This window comes from Patagioenas fasciata, chromosome Z (genome assembly GCF_037038585.1).
Source record: "Patagioenas fasciata isolate bPatFas1 chromosome Z, bPatFas1.hap1, whole genome shotgun sequence".
Taxonomy (NCBI): domain Eukaryota; kingdom Metazoa; phylum Chordata; class Aves; order Columbiformes; family Columbidae; genus Patagioenas; species Patagioenas fasciata.
In genome coordinates, this window is record NC_092560.1 from 17972998 (window position 1) to 17997094 (window position 24097).

The following is a 24097-nucleotide window of genomic DNA, read 5'->3' on the forward strand; positions in this document are numbered from 1 at the left end:
TGTCGGAGGCACGGCACGGCACGGCACGGCACGGCACGGCACGGCACGGCACGGCACGGCCCGTTCCCACAATCTGTCACTTTAAGGGCCAGGGGGGCGGGGCGGGGTCGAGCGGAGCGACTCGCGGCCGCGCCGCCGCACGCCATTGGCTGCCTGCACCGCCCGGCCCCGCCTCCCTCCGCACACTGTTATGTCTGTGCCTCGGTGTCAGGTCGGCGCGCGGTGCGCATGCGCTGATCCAGCCGGCGGGGCCGGGCGGAGCGCGGAGGCCGGGGTTGCCGCGGACTCGGTGTGGTGCGAGGGAGGGGAGAAGGCGGAGGCAGACAGCGGTAGCGGCGAGGCAGAGGATGTCCGCTGCCCGCCCGCCGCTCTTCTGCGCGCCCGCCGTCGCCTTCACGTCTTCATGAACTAGCGCTGTGGGGTGGGGGCGGGGGACAGGAGCGAGCGCCCCAGCGGAACCGGCGCCCCAGGCATGGCCAGCTCGGTGAGTACCGCGGGTCCGCCGCCCGCGCCTCTGCCCGCGCTGCCGCGTGCTCGCCGCCGGGAAGGGGTCGGTGTGACGGGGAATTTCTCTTTGCGTGCGGCTTTCCGTGCCTCCCGCCGCTCCCGACACTGGGCACGCACGCACCCGGAGGGAGGCGGCGGGTGTCGCCTCAGCCATGTTCCCGCTGCTGCACCGGGGGCACCGGGCGGGGAGGCGCCGGGAAGAGGGACAGCGTGTCCCTGACAGCGGCCCGCGGCTGCCCGCTCCTGCAGGACGGCACCGCGGGCCAGCGGCCGCACCTCCTCGCGTCCTCCCGGTGGCAGCGAGAGCTCTTTTACGCCCTCGCCTGTGGGGCCGTTTTTTTGTTGCAGGGTTGTGGTGATGCCCTTCTATTTTTTTTTCTCTTGCCGGGTATATGCTACTGTTTTGTCTGTGTGCCCCTCGCCCCCCCTCCGCCTGCGATGGGGCCGGTTGCCCCTCGGTCGTCCCCCCAGCCCCGCTTCCGCGGGCGCTCACCGGCCGCTCCGCGCCTCTCCCCCGCAGTGCGCCGTCCAGGTGAAGCTGGAGCTGGGGCACCGAGCCCAGGTGAGGAAGAAACCCACCGTGGAGGGCTTCACCCACGACTGGATGGTGTTTGTCAGAGGGCCCGAGCACAGCAACATTCAGCACTTTGTGGAGAAAGTCGTTTTTCACCTACACGAGAGCTTCCCCAGGCCGAAAAGAGGTAGGTAGGGCCCGCCGCGGGCCGCCCCGATGGGACTGGCTTTCTTACCAGAGGCGCCTGTACCGGGGTCTCCCCCCAGACGAGCGTTTCCCAGCCATCTCGGAGCGGGAGCAGCTGATGGTTCTGTGGCGGTCTCCGTGGAAGAACAAAAGCTGCCGTCAGTGCGGTGGTGGGTTGCCGGTGGCCCTTCTCCCACCCCACTTGGGGCGGCCCGGGGTCGGGATGGGGAGGCCCTTTCTGCCCCTGCTCGTCTCCCCCTCTTGCTGTCGCGGGGATCTCCGCACGGCTGCCCGCGGTCCCGGCTCCCGGCCCAGCCGTGGGTCCGGGTCCTGGCACCTCCCGGTCTCTCACTTGTCGGTGACACGGGGCTGGTTTCTGCCTCGGGGTCGGTCTGCACCGGAGGTTTTTGCCCACGTGTTGCTTTCTTCTGGCCAGGGTTACTTTCTCCCGATGTACCAAATGACTCTCTGGGACAGGGATGACTGGAAATGTTTTCCTGCTCTGATCTTGGTACTTGCGTTTGGACTTCCTCAACACTTAATTTTCTGCTTAGTTCTCTGGTTCATTTTAAGGGCTTCACTCTTTCCTAAGTACATGAAAACTTCTCAAAAGGTGTGTGTGTGTTGTGCATATGTACCCACGTAAGTTGGTCTGGGAAAGGTATAGGAAGCCTTTTGTTTTCGAATCTGATTCATGAGCCCTTACTGTCCTGATTGTAGTGGTTGGATTAGTGGAGGTAACAGTACAAATAAAAGAACTGACCAGATTTATTTATCTATGCAGGCACAATGGTTAGTAGTTATCTTTCATTTGCTCTGTAATCTTTATTGGCATCTGGAACTGCTGCAGTTCCTTAGAACAACATCATCATAAATCCTGTCTGCTTAGGGCTAGGTGGAGAAAAATTGTATGTTCAGGGAGCAAAAGACAGGAAATTTTTCGGGGCGGAGTTAAAAAGTTTTTTGTTTTTTTTTTTTTTTTTTGTTTTTGTTTTTGGTAAGGTAAAAACAGGGATTTTGATTTAGTGTTTTCCAGTTTGAAGATACAAAGCTGTGTTTCTTCTAGAATGTTTTCCTTCCCTTAAGTAATGGAGTGTAAGTATTGCAGTTATTTTGACTGCTGAGATTATTTTCTGATGTATAACCTATTAATTCTCTTTTATTATCATGGAGTAAAAAAAGTTTTAAAATCCATTGTAAACCAGTGCAGTACTGCACAAACAGTTTTCAGTAGATCATATGTTAATACGATTTCTGATTAATGAAGTCACAGATTGCACTGTGGAGTCTTCCTACTGTTTTATTCTGTTTCTTGTACAGAAAACCATGACTTCAAGTCAGTCTAAATAGTTTGGCAAAGAAACTCCTGAGAATGGATCTGGGTAGTCTGAATCGGTAAGACAGATCCATACTCAGTGAATTAGATGATGTGTTGAAATCAGTGGTAGAAAGTACATATAATACTTTGAAGCTCTCTCTGCATAGAGGGTTTTTGTGATACTCTCTGCTTTTATTATCCATGTTTTGTTTATTTATTTGTTGTCCAGCCTCAGAGAACATGATTCTGCAACCCAGACTTGGGGGTTGGTTGCTAGGTGTGATGTGGAGCTTGCTGATAAGAATATCTTGTAGCACTTTTGCAAATGAAAGGTGCATGGTTTGCCGCTGGGAGTGCTTTGTGTCTCCAGCTGCTGAGTTTAGTTATGCAGTCATTTAAGCCATTGTTTTAAAGTGTTTATTTTGGGATTTTATTTGTATGCATCATTTTCATGATGTGGCAACTGCTGGGAAAGATGCCAGTTTACATAGCCCGGGAGGGGACTTGTCGTACTGTGATTGCACATGACTTGGATTGTAGGAGAACACCACAGCCGCTCCCATCCAACAGAGTTTAAGCTCAGATGGAAAAAACTCCATTCACTTCTGGGCTTTGCTTATCCTCCTAAAACTACAACAATGAGCCAAAAAAATAGATGCTGAAGAAATTTGAGGCCCTTAACATCACCGTGGGAAAGAGGAGCATTGTGCTGCCGAGATCAATCTGTGTATGAATTATCTAGCATGTTTACTGGTGTTCAAAATGTTCCAAAGAGAGGTGGTGATATGTGCCTTGTAAATTGGAGCATTTTGTTTGTCTAATTTACAAATACAGTTGAAAAGTTTGACAAAAGTATTATAGGCTTTATTGGCTTTGTAAATCAATGTGGTTAGTTTGGTTTGACCTCAGGTGGCCTTTAGGGTGGTATCTTAAGCACTGCATATTTGATAGGAATGATATGCTTGCTTATAGTGTTAATCAAACTACATGTTTTCCACCACTTCCTCTCAAGTTATATACTTTATTTTAGTATAAAATAAGTTACCAGTTGGAGATACTTGGTAAGTTCTCAAACTAATCCTAAACCATGGGTTTTGGAAGCTGAAGTTTGTGTGCAGTATTGATCAAAAGCAAGTAATAGTATACTGACAACCCATAATAACACTTAGTTCTCTGGTAAGTGATCTTTCTATCTGTGGATTTATGCAGTGAATGGCTGCTTTAGCATGTGTACTTGCTAGGAAAAGTTTGAATTCATTAAGTCCATCTGTAGAGCTCACAGATCAATTTGAAAAAAATAAATGGATAGGCTATCATAGGCATTAGCAGCTCATTATTTGTTTCTTTTGCTCAGTCACTTTGAGGGGCATAGTTACAAACATTAAGGGGAGCAAGGGAGATGAATTATTTTCAGTGCATTTGCTTTGCATGTTTATGAGAATAGCTGGGTAAACTGTCAGTTTGCCAGCTACAACTCTGCCTTTGCTTATGTGTCTGGCTGTACTAGGGATTTTTGGAAATAACTAGAGGTTGGTGGTGAGTTTACAAAGGTGTGTCCAAGTGTTTGTTCTACTAATAGCTGCTGCGGTGCAAGCAGGGTCCTGTGTCCTGAAGTTGCATCAGTTTTAAGGTGGCAACATATCTGGGAACAGCGTTCAGTCGTTGGAGCACAGGGGAGGTGGGTTCGTGTGTGTAGATAGGATGGGAAGTGGAGGTGACTAACAGGGAACAGAGTGTGGATAAGCTAGAGTGACCTAATAAAATAGTCTCCTTCATTTTCCCAGTGTCTCACCTTAAACACTTGAGCTTGGCATGGATTTTATTGTTTTGTGTTTGCCTTATGGTGACTGAATGCTTCAGCTTTCCTTGCACGGTGGAGCATAAAGGCATTCACAGTGACTGGTTGCAAATGTCCTCCCATTTAATGACCTGCTCCTGCCGTCTGACTTCCGTGGGTGGTTCAATGGGAGGTGACTACAGGACTACTTGTCACGTTTTGGAAAGTAGACTCATGCCCAGGCTCTGTTTTGAGTTTGCCAGACAAAAGCTCTCTAAAAGCATAATGCAATCACAAATACTGCTGTTTTCAAATCTTTTCTCTTTCATGATGCTGAAGTAAATTGGCTAAGACATGGACAATTGCTAAGATTATAGCTTTATTCTGTGTGAAGAAGTGCAGTATTTTAAAGCATGTATGTGGAACAACATTTATTACCAGGTTATTGTTAGTTTCAATCAGTTGAGATACTGCCTCCAGAAGAGGAGCTGTTACTCTTGTCTGGTAGTGTATTTCTTATTTCTTTGTATGCTAAGCAATGTAGAAATATTTTCTTGCCTAATGAATGCTGGTGCCCTGCAACAGCAGTCTGACTTATTTGTCTTATGGTATTTCAGTTGGAGAAGGAAACACGTACCTTGTATTTCAGTGACTTGCTATAAGCACATGTAAAAAAAACTACATTGGTACTCATGTGGCCTGAGTGGTTAAGTTGCTATTAATCAGTGGTGCATTTTGACAAATTATTCTCTTATAAAAGAACAGGTGAGCTAATATGCCTATGCTAATAACTTAGTCAGTATGAAAATGGTGTTTTGGACACCAGAATGTTGTAACTTAAAAAGTGGGAGGTGTTGCTTTCCTCTGCGGAGCTGAGGGGAACAATGCTTACTGCATCTTGTAGTTCAAGAAGTTATACAATGCTATCACAAAGTGATGGAAGTGGAGCTGCTTGTGATCCTCCTACAGGATGGAATAAACTGTAACATTTTTCTAGGAAGTCTACATTTCTGGTATTGATTGTTGTCATTAAGTTGTCCATTAGTGTAGAATGAAACTTTAGTGGACCCTAAGATTTTGTAAATAGACTTAGGTACTGTAAAAGGTGCTGATGGTTTCTTCCTAGTAAACACATTGCTTTTCCTCTTGCATGAAAGGTTTTCCAGTTTTAGTCCTGCATTTCAACTGGATGATTTTTCTGAATAGTGTTGCTTAGAAACGTTACAAAATCTCTTCTGAATCCATTGTGTTGTAGGAGTCCAGCAAGGAGGAAGAAACTCTAAAAGGGGCAGTCCTTATTATCTCTGACACTTTTTGTATTGTTTGTTTTTTAAGATAACTTTGTCCCAGAGGCCACAGTATTTTGGGCCACAGCAAGATAAGAATCTTTTGGGACAGTTAGCGTGGTGTGAAGGTCAGGGCCAGTGTGGAGTGGAAGGGGTTGCCCTGCATGAGCTGACTTTGGTTCCGATGTGTTGGCACAACATGTGCTGACACACACACACTGTGTGAGCGGCACCTGGTTCTGTCTCTTCCACCTGCAGTGTGCAGCAGTGCAGCTACGGAGTGCAAGGTGCATTAAAAGCATCCTTCAGTTAGTTTGAAAGCTCTTCCTGGGAAAACCTATTTGTACGTAAACCCTAATATAGTATGCAGAATTTTATTTTTTTTATTTTAAAAAAATATCTCGGCTTTTTTTTTTTTGCACTGTGCACTACCATGAATTGAAAAAATGCCAAACAAATTCTGCTTCTGTGCATTTGGATTCACTGTGCAAAAACTGAACTAAGTTGACTGCATCAGTTGCTTAACTTGTGACAGGCAGATTGGTGCAGTATCAAGATGTAAAAAGGCTCCTCCATGGAGATGTTTTGGTCTGCTGCTTTAAAGGAATGTTTAAATTTAAGCAAAATTTTTTACAGTGACAACTTAATCCTCTTGTGAAAACAGATCTCATGATGCATTTTAAAGAGGTCTCTAGTGATCTATGTTTTGGCTGTAAAAATGCTTCATGAAGCTCCCTGAAAGTATTTGTTGATAATATGCTGGCAAAGAATATCAATGACATGTCTTATAAAGAACTTTGATTAGCAAAAATGATGCAGTTCTCCCCACTTTTTTTTTTTTTTTTATATTTGCTTTTCAAATATTTTGCTATGTTAGGAGGAACATTGGAAGGAAAGAGTAAAGAAGATGATCAGTAATCTTTCCTTCCTTTCCTAGCCTAATTCTATGAATGTGTTGAGCACAATGCAAATGCTGCTGCTTTTAATAACCTGCATGTTGTCTTGGGGAGCATTGACAATATTATCTCACTTGCTGTTCTTGCTTAATTATTTTTTTCTTCTGATGATTTTTACAAAATGACTTTACAAGAAAAAAAGTCTCTTCTTGCTCCATTTAAAATAGAGTGGTGTGAAGGTACAGATCCATAAGCAGATTCTTACTGTCTGACTTCAGTTTTGAGTTTTACGTTTATACCAACTAGTGTAGGCAGATGGTCACGATCAATAAGCAGACCATCAGTTTTCTGTAGGATATTTAGCTACATGTGTAAGAATTTAGGTTAATTGTAGATCTGTTTGGATTTAGTGCGATTGTTTCCTCCCCCGACCCCTCTTAAATTTTGCCTGAGCCTAAACCTCTGTGTATGATAGACATGTGGGAATTTCTTTTTCCATCAATCTTACTGATACAGGTTTGACACTGAATCTTTTGGGGCAGATGTTGCTATTCTAGTTGCAGAAAGGTGGTGTTCTTGGGCATCAGTTTGCTCATCAATGACATTCAACTGCGACCAAATGAAATTTCTAATGTTTAGTGAAGAATTTCAGATATTTAACAGGAAACTTGTGACACTTAATGTTGCTAATACTTTAATAAGAGACTGAGTAGATTTGAGGGTACATATGTGTTTCCAAGTGCACTTTCTAATTCAGGCTGATGCAAATAGCAAGAGTATTTTGGTTTTCTGTTTCAAAGAGGGTGAAAAGAGTTTGAATGTAAGGAAGCCATAACTTTTCATCTTTGCATGAGTGCCATCAGTACAAGTTTGGTGGCTTTGGTAAGACACTCCATGCATAAGAAAACATGTTTCTAATAAGTAATTTCTCCTCTCTGATATATCTCTAAAAATGATCACATTCCATGTTAATGCTTATACTTAGAAGTATACAGTGTAGTAAGGACTTGATTCCCAGATTGGGCAGTAGACATCTGTTTTGAGTATACAAATCTGATGTTACCTTTCCATCAGAATTTATTTGCTGTGTGTAAACACTTGTGTTGCATTCAGCTGAAATTGAGTTAAATGCAGACCAAAGGGTGGCAATGGGCCCTTAGACTTGCTCAGTGACTGTATCAGTGTGACAAGACCTGAATAACAAGGCTGCCACATTCCCCAGTGTTACAAACTCATGGGTTTTAAAGTTTACTCTAACATTTGTTTTTTTGTGTGTGTATGCCTGGTTTCGGCCAGATTTCCTCCCCTTGCCAGCGTGTTTCTGCAAGGGTAAATGCTGATTTATGTCAGAACTGCTTGCCAGTTCTGAGTCTGATTTCTTAAGTCATTATTTATTTCACATTAACTTTGAACAACATTTAATTGCTAATGGCTTCTTAAAACTAAAATAACTGTATGGTTACATCTTTCTAAAGCTACCATATAAATACTCTATGATTGTAAGTATTCTCAATTTTAGATGGTAGGAAACAAACTGTAGCTTCAGCCCTATTGTACACAAGATTTTTGTGTAGCTGTAGATTAATACGTGAAGTACAGAAAAGCAGATTGTTGAGTGTAAGATCAGTGATATACTGCTTTAGTAAGATGAGGGGGAAGATACTTCAAAATGCTGAAATTGGTAGATGGTTAAATTTGTTACCATTTATTTGAAAAAATGAGAACAGCTGTGTTTTTTGCTGTCAATTATTGTTACTCTGTTCGTGTCTGTGCAGTTTTTATCCTTAGAAAAACAGATATGTAAGAAATCTTGAAACCACATATTTATTATTGCAGTTTAGACAATCTGAACTTCAGGTATAATTATACCCATTAAGATTTTTCAGTACTGTATTAGTAAGCTGTAAAATCTTGGAAATTTGATTTGTTTCATTTATTGTGGTTCTGTTCAAGGTATGAAGACTGTTCTTGTAACAAATCTGTGCAGTATGGTTAGGGTTCTTTTATTTTTTTTTTAATCAGGTTTTGGGGAGAAATGTTGGAGAAAGTCTGTTCTTTGTTCTGATTGAATCAATTGAAAAGACTGAATACTTTGTATTTGCAACCTGTAAAGCCTGTTGATAATGCTCGTGATAGGTGGGAAAGGCACAGATTAATTTATGAAGTTTTGATCCAGAATTAAGTCAGTAGGCTGCTGCAATTTGACTGTGTTAGATTTTGTGAGAGTCTATGATGGGCATCTGAACTTTAAACCAGCACAATTTAGTTCATATGTGATCATTCTGTTTCTTCCCTTCCTGGTAGTGATTGATACACATATATGAAAACAAAAGAGCAGTCAAATTCTAGCATTTCTATGTATGTGCACGGAAATGTTGTTTGCTTTTGTATGACTGTTGGCCTTTTAATGTGCTTTCTAGTACCTAAGTGGGAGAAAGAACAGTCTGGTAGTTAAAATATTTGTATACTTACTTAAATCTCTGTGCGGGAACTTATTTTAAAACTAAATGTATTATACTGCCTGCTATTAAAGGATACAGCTAAAATACCAATTGTTACAATGTAGAAAATAATTTTAAAACACTGCTGGGTAAAACCTGTTGTTCAATACCTCTTTAAAAAATGAAAATAGTTAAATTCTTTCTGAGGTGCCATTCATTTAATCAGTATTAGTGGATGAGAGCCGGTTACTACCAGAGGTGATCTCATTAGTACGTGGTGATGGTGCTCGTTGGCAGATCATCGATGCTCAACTCTCCCTTGCCTGCCACCCGCCACTGATCCTGCGCTGAGCTCCTGCTCTGGCTCTCTTGGAGTCCAGGTTTGTTTCTTTGAGCTCACTGGATGAGTTTGACTTGAAAAATCTGTGTCATGCTATGTGGACAGAGGTCTCAATAGCTGTAATGTCATGTAAACGACAGGTCAAATGTAATTTCTTTTAAATACAGTTCAGACCTGTTCTCAGTAGCTGAGGCATATGAATTGCCTTTGTATGGCTTCAGTAACTTTTCTCTAATTCTATGTAAAAAAAGCATATACTTATGCAGTAGGATGTGGTTTCTTCATATTTAATCTTACTTATGTGGGTAAATACTAAGACAGGTATTTCTATTTTCAGATGGTGATGATGGCAGAGATTATAGTGCAAACTGCATTATTATATGTAACAACAAAAAAAAAGCAGAGCTGGACAAGAAATGTAAGATGGATTCATTTTACTGATTGCTGTTAACATGCTGAGTGGTTTGCAACAAGTCTAAATTTACTATTTGTGCCTGATGTTCTAAAGCTAGTACAGGAAAACACCAGACTCACTGAGACACTCATTGTTTTGGTTTTCTAGATAGAAGTAGTGTGAACATAACATATATCTTGAAACAAGGGTTGACAGACAAGGTGTTCTGCATTTGTAAGCTTGGAAGGAAAATAAAGTACTTTCTTTGTGTACATTATGTTACCTTTAATGTGCTAACTTTAAAGGGCAAATGATCCAGAGAGGAATAATGCTGAGGTTCACCTGAGACAGAAATGCTTGATATTGTGGGCTGGAGGCCAGGAACTGTGGTGTTTTGCATAGTGTATGGGCAAAAAGATTTGGTCCAAAAATGTTTGCTGTTACTCAGAGCAGTCTTTCTGGTAGTGGAGGGCAGAAGTTTTCTTGAGGAATTTTGTTTGCTAAGTATTAAATGGGTAAATAGCATTTGAATTCCTCTGGTGATCCAGTACTAGTCTCTGTAATTAGCAGAAAAACATATTTATACATTTCATCTTGAGTAATGTAAATTCCAAGTGAATATTTTATTGAATCATTTGATAAAACTATTTACACAACAGCTGTTTTAAAGTCACTGCAGCACTAACCTAGTGCTTTATTGAAAAGCAGAAGAGAGGTGGACTGAACTTGAAACCTGGTGTGCTTTCTGAGCATGAAGATGCACAGGTCTGGTGTAATATTGAAGGGCAACTTTTTAACTAGGATACTGCCTGATGATTTTTTTTTTTCCTGTGGAGTGTTTTGCTCTTTGTTTTTTTTTGTTTTTCCCAATGTGGGGCAACACTGTCTTTCTGGACTTGCTTTGAGACTCAAGATGTTTTAATATTACTGCAAGGAGAGACAAAACTGCATAAAAGAGTAAAGTACATTGAAATATGTATGGTCATATTAGTGGAACAGAAATCAGTCTCAAATCTGTTTCAATAAGATGATCTTAATGAAAGTGGCTTTATTAGAACTATTCCAAAGTATTTCTTTAAATACCCCATAAATGTATAAAAGTGAAGAACTTTCACATTTAAACAAACAGCACGTCCTTGCAATATTTTTTTTTTAGCCACTGTTGTGGTGTTTTGCCCCTGTGAAAAGGTAAACTTCAACTTGGGGGAATAAGTGGATGGTGATAAGCATAGATTTGTTTTTCTTAGCCAGATTCAATGCCCAGCCTTTTCCGGCCAACATCCAGTTGTTGACTTTCTTTAGGGGAGCACGACAGTGGAGCTCAGGTCCAGCAGTTTGTGCTCTTCCAGGGCTGGGAGATTTGCTTCACTGTGGAAGGGTTTTGGTGTGTTGGAGACTGAATACCAAGAATGTTAATGGAAATAGTTCTCTAGATGTAGCTGACCAGAGGAGAGAAGTATGGTTTTACTAGTGTAGTTAACTGGCCATGCACAAGACAAATAAAACACCAAGAGGTGAATTTTAGTCATATCAAAAAATAATTAGGAAGAATCTAATTGTGAGAGTAGAAAGCATATACATATGTTTTTGAGAGGAAAAAAACCCAAAAGGTGTGTTTTGTAAACATACTGTTTTGTATAGCTTTTAATTTAAATTACAATCTTGACAGAAATTTGTATGCTACACAACAGTCAGAAAATATTTTTCTTGTGAATTCCTCTTTCATGTGTGAAGATTCATTATCTGTTTTGATGCTGCTGTTAAGATTGTGCCTCTTAAAACCGCAAAGGTCTGCTCTCATCTGTGATATGATTCCTGTACTCTTACGACTTCAAAGGTTTTTGACACTGGAGTTGATATTTCTTTGCCTGGCTGTCATTAATTTGTCTAAAGTGTCTTTTAAGTAAGTGTGTGATTTCTGTGAGTCTGTGTTGTAAATGCTCCCATTTGCATGTAGCAAATATTCCACAACAGGAAGCCCAACTTCTTAGATTTGATGAGGCTTTCTTTGCCTCTTTGAGTTGAACCAGGTTTTAGCCTAATTCTGCAGGATATTGCTGTGTTTTCTCAGGAAAAAAAATACCTTACCCATAACATACTGTCTACTCAGTAATTCATAACAGGTTAGTTGAAGTAGCAATATTGTAATATAATTGCACATCCTTATTTTCTGAAGAATAAGGATACATCAGGAAGTTTTGCTTCTCAGAATTTTTTTTTCAATTAGTCTTATTGTGAGAACCAGTGCACTCCCTTGCTTAATAAGAAGGAAACTACAACACATAAATGTATTCTTTATCTTGTAGTCTTAGCCTCTTCTGTCTCCTATGTGTATTCGTGTATTATTCTTTAGTGCTAGCCTTTCCGTGATGCTTCCCTGGATCCTTTCTGTAAAGTATTTGTGTATAAATTACTGTGAAGCAACTCCATCTGAGTTCTTTGGGTGCCTTCGACAGTGTTCTGCAAATAAGCCAAGACCAGCCGTTAGACCTAAACCAAGTTGACCCAGCAATAGTAAATCACTTGGGTTTGCCTCTGCAGGTACTGGCTGGGAACACTGCCAGTTTTTCCGTCAGTCCTCGATGCAGTGGAGAGATGACAGTGACAAGTCTCTCCTATGCAGCAATGCCCTGAAGTAGAAGCTGCTTCACTGCTGGGGTGCACTGGGGGTAACTCCAGGGGAGCACCAGTAACCTATGGTCTTCAGGTTGGCAGGTTGTTCTGTGTGAATCCAGGTACAGCATGGCTGTAGCTCAGCGCTCATAGGAGCAAAGAACAAGTGGTTATAACGAGAGAGTGAAGTTCAGAAACCCACCACGGACAAAACCACATGTGCACAGACACACTTACACATACCTTTTACTAATACTGAGTGTTTCATAGACCTGTACAGTGTTTGTGCAGATTCTGTAGCCGTCCAATGTTTTTAGTTGAGATGGTATGCTGGACCTACTGTTTTTGAATACCCCTGCCTTAGGAAACAGAAAGTATCTGTTGGTTGTTGCACTTAATCAAAGCCTGTTCTTCAAATGGTAGTCATCAATTGTTTTAGTATTTGCTTAAAGCTTTATTGTTAAATGTTGAGTCATGTCACACTGGATATTTTGGTTTTCACCTGCAAAATAGTTTCCAAACAAACTAAATGTCTCCATTGAGTGTATATGAGAATAAAAGTTAATATTTGACAAAAGTAAGATTGTCCAACTGTGGATGATTTTTGTTTTCATTATCCTTTCTATTGCCTGGAAACTAAATGGAAACAAGCTGGTTTCTATGAAGCAGATCTACATTAGGTTACTTCCTTGAGATATATATAGATATATGTATATGTGTTTTTAATACAATAAAGGCAAAGTTAAGCAACACTGCAGATCTTTAAGCTTTTGTAACAAAAGTTTAGTTTCATTAGTCCACTAATCTTAGTCTGCAGGGATATTTCCTTACATTTCTGTTTTAATGCCTAAGCTGAAATTTTACAGGAGTTGAAATAATAATAAACTACTTGTAGATGGACATTTTAAGTGTACAGTCAAAATTATCTATCTGTGTTTGAGACAGAATATGTGAATGGTTTTGGTTTCTTTGTTTTTGTGTTTGAGTAACTTAAATCTGGGAAGTTGTCAATTTGTGTGTCTAGACAATGGAAGATTTTACATTTTGGTTTCAGTTTCTTCCTTCATGGTCTGTCCTGAAGTCTAGATAGTTGTAATTCCTTGATTAAAATAGAAACTAACATTTGGTTTTTGAATGCATTTTTTATGACGTATTTTACATGTAAATATTAAGCTATATGTTTTAGCTGGTGTGTAAGGCTGTAAATGTGTTTTTTTTTTTTTTACTTTAACAATAAGTGATTTTGGAATCTAATGCAGTGATCAGATCTGTGTGTTTGCCTTGAGGCTTCATTTACTTAATCTAAACTCAGAAAATTTCTGGAACATTCTTTATTTGAAAATGTAACTATTCAATAAAAGAAAACTGGCGTCTGTATCTTTGTGTGGAAAACATTGAAGCAAATTAAGGGTGGCTGACTGACGTGGAATCAAGTACTGAAGATAAGGCTTTTTCCTCCTCTTCCTCCTGCTCTCTGTAGACGGTTTTCCGTCATAAATTTTTTGCAGCCCATTGTACTGTACATACATATAAATGGTCTCTAAACCATTTCTATAATGGTTTTCACAAAGCTGCTGAGGGGGCCCTGTGGTTTAACTGCAAATCATAATAGGGATCCAGTAAGTAAAAATGCCTCCAGCTATGGCCAGGTACGGGATTAATAGGGTTTTTGCAACTTTTTCTTGCCAAAGTTAAGAATAACAGACTTCATAAAAATTATGCAAAATTCTAAATGATCACGAGAAGCGTGTTTCTTCAAAAGTGCCAGGAAAGAATGGGGTGAGGATAGGAATCGGGAAAAGGCATGGAATAAAGGCTAGTCATCTTGTTTTGAGTTTCACTTCATTGACTGAAAAATAGGCATCAACTTAGTGCTGTCAACAATAAAAAGTATCAAAGGAAGGATTTGAAACAAAATTATGGATTTTTTTTTTTAGGATGATAATTTTGTGTGGCACCTCTAGAGCCTAGAATTTATTCTGTGAGGAGGAAAAATCTGACATATGGGCATGCACCTCATTTATACAAGTCATAACTCTAGAATAGAGTCCATCATTGTAATTTATAGTATGATGACTGTGTACATGTGTATTTGTGTGTGCATGCTCACAATAGGAATTATTAACAATTTTTTTTTTAGCCTTCCATGAAAAACCAGGAGGTACTTAAAATAAGCAAAGAGTTTAAAGTTATTTTGAATTTTTTCTGTGTCTTTCTATCAGAGTAATACAATTCACATTGGTTATGTTTTCCTTGGACAATGTGGAAGTTTCTCTCATGCAAAGAAATATAGTCATCAATCTTCAATTTGTTTAGTTTAATCTTTTTGAAATTCCAGGTCACTTAAGAGGAAAAAGCATTACTGGTGTTATTTAAAGGAGTTACTGTGTTGTTGCCTTACCTCTCTAAGATGTTTCATGGATATCAGAAACTGTATTGGTGCAGGAAGAACTACCCCCCCTTGCTTACATGAGGGAAGGACCCTTTAAAAATAGAAATAGTAACACAAAGATATCCTAAGGTACCTGTGATAGTTGATACTCTATGTATTTGTAATTTGTTACCGGCAATATCAGTACCATAAAAGGAGAGATAATACATTTGCTTCCTCTGCATGCTTAGGCAGTTTCACAATTTCCCTTATTTATGATTATTTTCCATTGCTTTGTTTGGTGTCCACACAAGAAAGGTGGGAGCTAAATGCTGACGCAGGAAAATGTGCTTTCCAACTTGCAATTAGTATTGGGGACCCAGGGGCAGGTGTTGTATGCTCCCTGTTCTGCTTTGTCAAGTTGTCTGTCTTCTGCCTTCTGTGAGGCAGCATTGATTTAAACTGTTGCTGTATTTTATCTGTTGGCATTTGTTCTAAGTCACTTTCCTTTCAAACATAATCATCCCTGTGTGAAGATTTTTGTGTGTTCATGTTTAAATGTGTGGGAATTGAAATGCTTTATTTTCCATCTGTGTCTTCTGGAAACTAGATTTTTAGCATTGCCTTAAGATGGCTTTGAAGAACTGCAGACAAGCTGGGATATCAAAGGGCTACAGGAATTCAGCCGTAATTGTTTTATGGCTTGCCAGAAATCAGACCTATTTGTATAGGTAGCATAGAAAATAGCTGTGATTTGACAATTTGGTGCCATTTATATCCACCATAAAAATAATAAAAAAGTTAAAGAGGTATTTTGGAGGCAGGAACTAAGCTGTAAATACAAAGTGCTGCTTTGTTTTCTCAAAGGAACAAAAAGGAAACAGGGTTTAGGAAGCTTTTTATTGAAGCAAAGCTAACACAGACCCTGTCTTCTTTAAAGATATCTAATACCCTACTTGCACTGTGAAACCACACATTTGTTTGTTCCTTTAGTACAAGATTGTGTTGTCCAAAATGTGCAGATTAAAACGGAGTTACTAATAAGTCAGAATGAAAATTCATGCAAACTTACGCAGCAGCATGAGTAAGTAGTCCAAGTGAGCTCACTTCTGGAAAATTGGAAGTACTTTATTTTTCTGTTGTAAATATAAGCGTGATGCCACTGCTGTCTTCTGGAAGTCTTAACTTCAAGTGATTTGTCCAGGTACCATTCATGACCAAACATTTAAGTGTGCAGACCTGAAACTCCAGTGTGTTCAAGTTGGTCAAAGGAAGAAGTGCTCCAACTTAAAAACGGCAACTTGAGGCCCAGAAAAAGGAGTCATACAGTGCACCATGCTCAACGTAGTAGAAGCTAGCAGTTCTGCTCCAGCACTCTTCCTTTTGCTGATCTAGGCGAGCCTGCTGGTGCCCAGGCCATTTTTATAGATTAGGTACATCTGATTTCTTTGTCCCTGATCTCTTTCTGGTTCTTGAGAGCATGAATGTCTGTTAGAATATTAATATTGCCTAACAAGCAATGAAACTTCACTTAATGTGTGAATGAGGTCTGGCACCTCCAATACTGGGCTGCCCTATGCAAATCTCGTGGTATTCCTGCTAGCCCTTACTCTGAGAAGGGAGATATTTATCTCAAGAATTAGTGCCATTCTTCCTGCTACTAGTGTTGCTCCTGTCACTAAAAATATTGGTTTCTTTATTAAAATGTCAGCTATCTTTGTCTTTTGTTATCTGGAGATGACTGAACTTTTTAATAAGCTGTGGGATTTTTCTTAAATTCGTTTCTTCTAGATCTGTTGATTTACAGCTGCTTGCCCTCAATAGCTTTAGATTGTCTGGTTATACCATTAGTTGGTTTCCAGCTTTCATGTTCATGTGTTAAAGATGGAAGGACCACTTTAAGATTTGTCGTTGAGCTTGTCGTATAGGTTGTGTTTTTTTTCTTGTTTTGAAGGCATAGCTATTTCTTCTCAGTTTATGGTATTTGTTTGACTGTTAGCTCCTGACTTGAGCTGTCTAATTTGGCCTGGCTTGTAAATTTCTTCCCTTTTATAAAGTGGTGTTTGAGTTTCAATTCTTGGGCTTCTCACTGAGCTAATGATGTCCTTGCTGGGATGAGATTATTCAAAAGAAGCTGGTGAGGATTTGGATTCTGTGAACTTCATATGGCATTGAATGTTTAGCCCACTTCCTTTTGGAAAAGCTTTGCCAGAAATTGAAAACATACAGTTGAATGAAGATGAGGGCCAAATAGCTGATGACTTCTATGCAATGACATGTGAGCAATTGCAAAACTTACCATGTGGCTTAAGTTGTAACATGATTGCCATTCAAACTGTGTCTTCGGAGGGTTATCACTTGAAGTAACTTGGGTACAATTTGGCAATGAGGTTGATCATTTGAGAATTGTGTAGTTATTTTTGTTTCTCATCTCATTTGCATTCTAAATTGATAATAGTGTCAGCTGTGGAGTAATGGAAGAGTGGAGATTTTGGGTGTATCTCAAGCTTTCAAATTTGTGACACACTAAAATCATATGAGTGGGAACTCTCCAGGTGTCTATTCTAACAGCATGGCTAGGACATTTGACTTTCAACAAGCTCCTAGTAATAAATGTGTTTGAGATCTCGTACGGGTCATGTACTAAAATATAATTCAATTAAAAGCTGATGTAGTTCATTGTTACAGACCAGAGATGGCCACAAATCACAAGTCCACTGGAGAAAAGGAGATGCATCTGCTACAGTGCTTTTGAGTCATGGCATAGTTTGGGTTGCAAGAGGCCCTTGAAGGTGGAGTTGAGTTTGGCAGGTTGGTAGTTCCTAACATCCTGCTCCCAACCCTTTTTAAAAATGGGTGTGATGTTTCTTTTTTCCAGTCACTGGGGACAGTCACCTGACTGCCATGGCTTCTCAAATGTCATGGAGAGTGGCTTTGCAACTACATCAGTCAATTCCCTCAGGACTCTGGGGATGCATATCATCAGGTCTCATGGACTTAGGTATGTTCAGATTCCTTAGGTGGTCACAAATCAGATCCTCTTCTTCTCTGTGTGCTCATGTGGTCTCACGTGGTTGCAGTTTTCCACCTTTTTGTTCTTTGTGTAAGGAGTGACCAAGGAACTGTATGCAACATGTGGTAGGTGAAGTGCCTTTGTGAATTTTCCATTCCATACTGTCCCCATTCTCAGCTTCTAAAACTAGCAATAATGTGGTGTTTCTGTTTATTTGGTGTCTCTGCACTAGTTGAGACATGCAAAGGAGTTTATATTCCATTTGTTAGTATGTGTTATCTTGCAGTTGCACACACAGTTTGGTTTTTGGGGAAGAATCTGAAGTGCATCCATTTTTATTGTGAGTTTTAAGAGGGTCTGAGAAGCTTTAAGTGGTGTGCTGGTTTTGGCTGGGATAGAGTTGATTTTCTTTGTAGTATTATAGCTAACATGAGTTAGTGTTTTGGATCTATGCTGAAAAAAGTGTTGATAATCTAGGGATATTTTAGTGAGTGCTGAGCAGTGCTTACACACAGTCACGACCTTTTCTGCATCTTATACCACCCCACCAGCGAGTGGGCTGGAGGTGCACAGGAAGTTGGCAAGGGACACAGCTGGGACAGCTGACCCCAACTGACCAAAGGGATAATCACAGAATCACAGAATGTTAGGGGTTGGAAGGGACCTCAAAAGATCATCTGTCCAATCTCTCTGCTGGAGCAGAAGCACCCAAATGAGGTTACACAGGAATGTGTCCAGCTGGGTTTTGAATGTCTGCAGAGAAGGAGACTCCACACCCTCCCTGGGCAGCCTGTTCCAGTGCTCTGTTACCCTCACTCAGAAGAAGTTTCTTCTCATATTTGAGTGGAATGTCTCGTGCTCCAGTTTGAACCCATTACCCCTTGTCTTACCAGTGGTTGTAAAATCCATGCCATTTGATGTCTTGCTCATCATATGACGCTGGGAGAAGAAGAGGAGAGCGTGTTTGGAGTTGAGGCTTTTGTCTTCCCAAGTAACCAGGAGCTTTGCTGTCCTGGAGGTGGCTGAACACCTGCCTGCTGATGGGAAGCAGTGAATGAATTCCTTGTTTTGCTTTGCTTGTGTGTGCAGCTTTTGCTTTATCTGTTAAACTGTTTTTATCTCAACCCATGGGTTTTCTCACTTTTCTGATTCTCTCCCCCACCCCATGGAGGGGGGAATGAGTGAGCGGTTGCATGGGGCTTAGTTGCCAGCTGGGGTTAAACCAAGACAAATGGTAACGGATCCTTACAAGGGGTCTTCTTTGTAACACTCTTTTTAAGATGCTGCTACGTTACTATTTCCTGTGTAAAGTTTATAGCAAAGAGGAACATGATCCCTTTTAAACATCCATAAAACAAGATGTATAGCTGCAGCAAGTGGATTTACATCTTGTGAGTTTATCTACCAAGCTGAACTCCTGTGTGGCTAATCTTACTGTGCCCTAGTGAAGGCTGAAGGTAAGCTCTTCTGGAGTTGCTCAGCACCTCACTTCAATAGTTTGTTCTCCTCTTCCTCTTTCTCAAGGACTGTTTTCCTGGTTGCTAGGTAACTATTTTTATTTTTAGAGCTCTGGTGAATACAATTAGATTAATGCAGACATCACACAATTTACTCGAATGCAGTTAACAGTTTGGCTGCAGCCTGCTGCCAAAATGTTCATCTCTCCTGTCTGTGGGCTGCCCCATTTCCTCCTGTGCTGTTGGTGAGAGCTGGACTAGTACCCTGATACAACAGAAAAAACTTCCAAGCCTCTTCTACCATTTCTGACTCTGAACCCTGAGGAGTTCATTTTTTGTTGGATCCCTCGGCTGAACTGACTCGCTTTGGAGCTACAGCGTCATCCAGTGCAAGCAGGAGATGTGGGAATGTGTGGCTAAGAGTGGCAGAAGACTCTATCTTGCAGTCACATAAGATGAGATACTGTGTAAAACAAATCAGACACATCCTCAGATTTTTTTTAATACAGAATTATTTCTTTGACACTGCTGCTGATGTATTGTGGTCTTGACTCTGGAACTTGTGCGTTTGTACAAGAATCTGTAACTTGCTGTAGAACTGTACTATTAGTGAATTTCATGTATTTGTAAGTGCTGTGGACTTTGCAGCATGTTTGGGAGGCACAGGGCACTGCAGTATTAATTTTCTGAGATCTAAAGGAAATTGCAGAGCTTGGAGAAAAGCTGAGAAAAGTTTATCTACAAACTAGGAACCATACAGAACTGTAATAAGAAAAGGATAACAGAATGCTCTGCTTTTCACTTAAAGAGAAAAATGTAATATTTTAAAAAGCTGCCCTTTTTGCCCCCCTTTTTCTCTAGTAATGCATATTGCTTTCCTTGAAGTGGCCTGTGATAAGGAGCGCTGGTCTGTCTTGTATTTCTAGGGTTTGTACAGTTCTGAGGAGCAGTGAATTCCCTCTTTGTTTGAAGGCTCACAAGGTTACCAGTATGCAAGGCATGCAGTAGTACTCCATGGAACTTCACTGTCCAGCTAAGAGAGCTGTTAAGAGAAACCATTTACAGTGCTCATGCCAGAGCTTGGCCTGCTTCTTCATGTATCTGTGATACCCGTTCAACTCTGTTCTTGCGTTTTATCTTAGTGCATCCTTGAATTTTTGGCATTTGTTTTTGGATAGGGGCATTCAAATTGTCTGATTTCTTGACTGGTAATCTTAACCCCCAAATAAATTAATCATATCATTTCTTGGGTTTGATATTTGCAGGAGATAAGGTGAAGTGACCTGACAATGGCGCTCTTTTTTTCTACAGTATTTGAGCAAAATGAGTAAGCGTTTTTCTCTTCTGTCTCCAGAGACAAAACTCTCTGATGCCAGAGTTGAAGATTACTGCAATGATACTTGAAGATCCACTGCTTACTTTGGTGCCCTGCTCTCAGGACTTCCACTTGGCATAGTGGCACAGTGCTAAGTGCTCATTGACTGAATGGCTGACTAGTGATGGAGAGCACATTGCAATCTGTCAGGGATGCAGGAGCTGAGCTTGTCCTGACGGACTCCCAAGAATTGTCTCTACCACAGGCTTATAACTCAGTAAGCCTACCATGTTTTAGCTGAGGGTGGACATGTAATTAAAATGTGACAGCACTCTTGATTTGCTATGTCTGTGATAGATTTAACTGGATGCAAACTGTTAAATTTTTTTTAAATGTTGGTCTCTAAGGATGAACAGCAGAGACCAGCACTGACACAGGCTGCTTCTCATGGTTTTGACAGTTGTATACCAAAACTACTACTTTACCACTCTCTACAGAGAACTGATCCATACTGAAGCTAAAACATCTGTTCATTTTATTACAGAAATTCCTAACTTGGAAACAGTCCTAGCTTCATAAAAGCCATGCAAACCTTTTTATTCTGGATAGAGAGTATATTTATCATTAACTGATCACTTCTTAAGTCATACAATCAGCCTGAGTTTGGTGGAAATCTAAAGTTGAGAGGTTCTTAGTTGCTGTGAAGTCTTAAAAAAAAAAAAAAGACTTGATTTCTTCTGCTGCAGAGGAGTGTCTTCCAGATCCAAGAAAGTAAAACACATTTATTGGTCCTGAATCTATGGGAGATAAAGTTTTAGTGCTTCTAGTGCTGCTCTTGGTACTTGTTACACCATGTCATAGACATCTAATGACCCTTCCACAGCATTGTAGCCAAGGAGCAGCATTGTTAGAAATCATGGAGTGTCTTTCATGTTTCTGGCAATGATAGGACTTGGATGGGCCAGAGTACTATAAATGCTGTTGCTTCACGTAAAGCTGAAGGCTCATGTCCAATTGCTTGGCAAAAACTAAATAACTCTTGCAAAATTGCAAAACAGCAACTGGTTGCTACATTTGCTTCTGTGTCTAACAGTCTGGACGCCTCTTCCATGTTTCTCTCTGCCTCAGAATGCATGACCTGATGCTCGTATAAAAGTGGTGGCGTTTTCTTAGTTGCTGTGATCTTTCTGCCTCACTAGCAACAGGAGAATAATCTTCTGTTCTGGGGGTAGGCACAGGTACTGGAACTGTTTTATGTTTAGTAAGGACAAGTGTTACTTTCAATAAATGTTTGAACAGGTATAATAGTTTGCGTTCTCCTTTTGTTTTCTCCCAGGCTATCAGTGTTTAAAAGACAGTAATGTGTGAGCAATGGAGACTTCTGGTGACAGAAGGATGGTGTTAATGTGCAAATATGGAAGGCAGAGGTGTTTCATTTAAGCAAGATGGAGGAGAAAGCTTTTTAAATCTCATGTCTAAAATTTCTCTGTCCGAATGGTCACTTTGCTTAATTTGCATCCATAGTGAGAGGAATGGGGCTATATGCACAATTTTTCTGACAATTTTTCAAAAGACTTATTTAAAGTGGTTTTATTCAGAGAACAATTGAACTCAGTGGTGTCATGCTGCATGGAATCTCTCTCAGGTTACAGCAAAGTAATTTGAAGTTTTAAACTTCCATCACACAAGCCCTTAGACTCCACCTGTCCATAAGACGTTTCACCAGAAAGCTTAAAACTGCATCTGACCTTGTATGGCAGAGTTGCAGTTATTCCTTTTCAGCATAGATTTGTTTCTAGCTATCTGCTATTGAACTGATCAAAAATGAAATACATGGTGTGTCAGTCCAACTGAACCCCCTTGCCAAGCTCTAGAACAGGTCAACTTAACAAGGCATGGCCCTGGAATCCAAAGAGTGCAAGCCAACAAAGGTAGAGAGGGTCTTGGTTGTCTGCAGTGATTAGCTCATGCTGATCTTCCAGTTTTTGAGTTTTAAATGGTGTTTGCAGACATTTGCTGGCTTTTAGAATTGGCTCAGATAAGATGAGGGAAGTGGTGGCCATTTTTATGGAAGCGTGTATAGTAAATGCATGAGCCCTCTGTATTTCCCACTTTGCTGTCTGGAGGGAATGTGTTCTGTGGGCTTTTGTCAAGAGCTGAATGTCAGGGGAAGTGTGTGGGGGAAAAGTGGTGAGCACAGACTCGTTAGTAGAGCAGGGAGACCCTGAGCTTTAGGCTTAGCATTTTTCCTTGTTCTGTGTTAAGTGAAGCAGTCTTGCTGAAGTCATTGTTTAAGGACTAATGAGTGTCCTTTGACTTACATTTCTGCAGATGCAGCTCTGTATTAACTCTCTTGTGAGAAGCAGAAAGTACCGTGGCTGTGTACAAGCATTGCCATGGTTGTGAACTTGGTTCTCCTGTAATATTCCAGTTTGTTGGGAAGAGAGAAGTTTCTGCAAAATTTCTAAAATCTGAAACTCTGAAAAGGGGGAGATTATAAAAGATGACAATTGAGAAGCTAGAATGGAGATTTCCTTGATTAGATCCAGCTACTTGTATACTTAATCGATACCTTTGCCTGCTGTAAAAAATACCTGATTTAAGTATGAGAGAACCTGTTCCTAGGACCAAGCAGGAGAAACTATTCCACAGTAAAATCAAGTGGTGTAAATTCACTCTTCTTTACCAGATTTGAGATAAATGTCATGAAGAAATCCTCTTGCAGAAAAATATTTTGAACAGAATTTTGTTTCTCACTTTTTGTTGTAATTCGATCAGATTCTTCTTTCACCTGCTTTTTTCTATTGTAACTTCAGATTTTCTTTTCATGCTAAAAGCTTCATACTTGTGTGTGTGGTGTGTTTTGTGGTTTTTTTTTTGTGTGTGTGTGTGTGGTTTTTTTTTGTGTGTGTGTGTCGTTTTTTTGGTGTTTGGTTTGGGGTGTGTGTGGTTTTTTTTTTTTTAAATCTACTTTGGAAAAGATCCAAACTGTTAATGTTTCTGTGTGATGTGAAGACACTGTTTTGTCCATAAGATCAGCAAGCAAATTATTCAAGGTTTGTATATGACTAATCCTGCTTTCTGATACTTAAGCTTTTGTAAAATGGGAGTCTGGGTTGCTTTTACTGAGGTTATGAGCTCTTGTGGACAGCAGTTTGAGTTCAGTGAGAATTGTACTTAAACACCTGGATGTTATTTTGAAAAATTAGCAACCTCCTCTTCCCATCTACCCCACTGCCCATGCCCCCTCAGCAATCCTACAAGCTCACTGTATTAGCCTTTTATTTTTTTACTTGTTTTGAGAAAAGTGGCAAAAATATTATTTTTTTTTTAAGATTATTAGCTTATCAAAAATTTGTGTCTTTATTCACATAGTTCACTTTGAAATGTCAGGTTTCTTTTAACTTAACACCAACAAAATCCTAGCACCTTAGGTCCTGAAATTACAAATTCTTAAACATAGCAGTAAAACCCTCCAAGGCACATGCATGAAGCCACATACTTGGTTAAGTGTTTGCAGGCCTAAAGCCTTTGTTTTAGAAGTTCTGTCATTCTCTCTTTTGCCCTTGCCTTTTCTTAGAAAAGAGATTCTACCACTTAACTTTCTTCTCATGATACTCTATTTGGAAATTTACTGTATTGTTTAATTTCTGTAAAATATGTAACATG

The 24097-nt window shown here is 40.4% G+C and overlaps 1 protein-coding gene across 4 annotated transcripts in view; it reads left to right on the top strand.

Moving 5' to 3' along the window:
- The first annotated feature begins 239 nt into the window (after positions 1 to 239).
- MLLT3 (MLLT3 super elongation complex subunit) overlaps positions 240 to 24097 on the top strand; it is a 119708-nt gene continuing 95850 nt past the window's right edge. For 2 of the 4 annotated variants that reach the window (XM_071802589.1, XM_065861727.2), the window contains exons 1-2: positions 241 to 484; positions 1028 to 1208. In XM_071802589.1, the coding sequence (XP_071658690.1) occupies positions 473 to 484; positions 1028 to 1208 (193 nt within the window). In that variant the 5' untranslated portion in view covers positions 241 to 472. Of the gene's footprint in view, positions 485 to 1027; positions 1209 to 24097 lie in introns of all 4 variants that reach the window. The other 2 variants (XM_065861728.2, XM_065861725.2) reach the window with 2 other exon arrangements.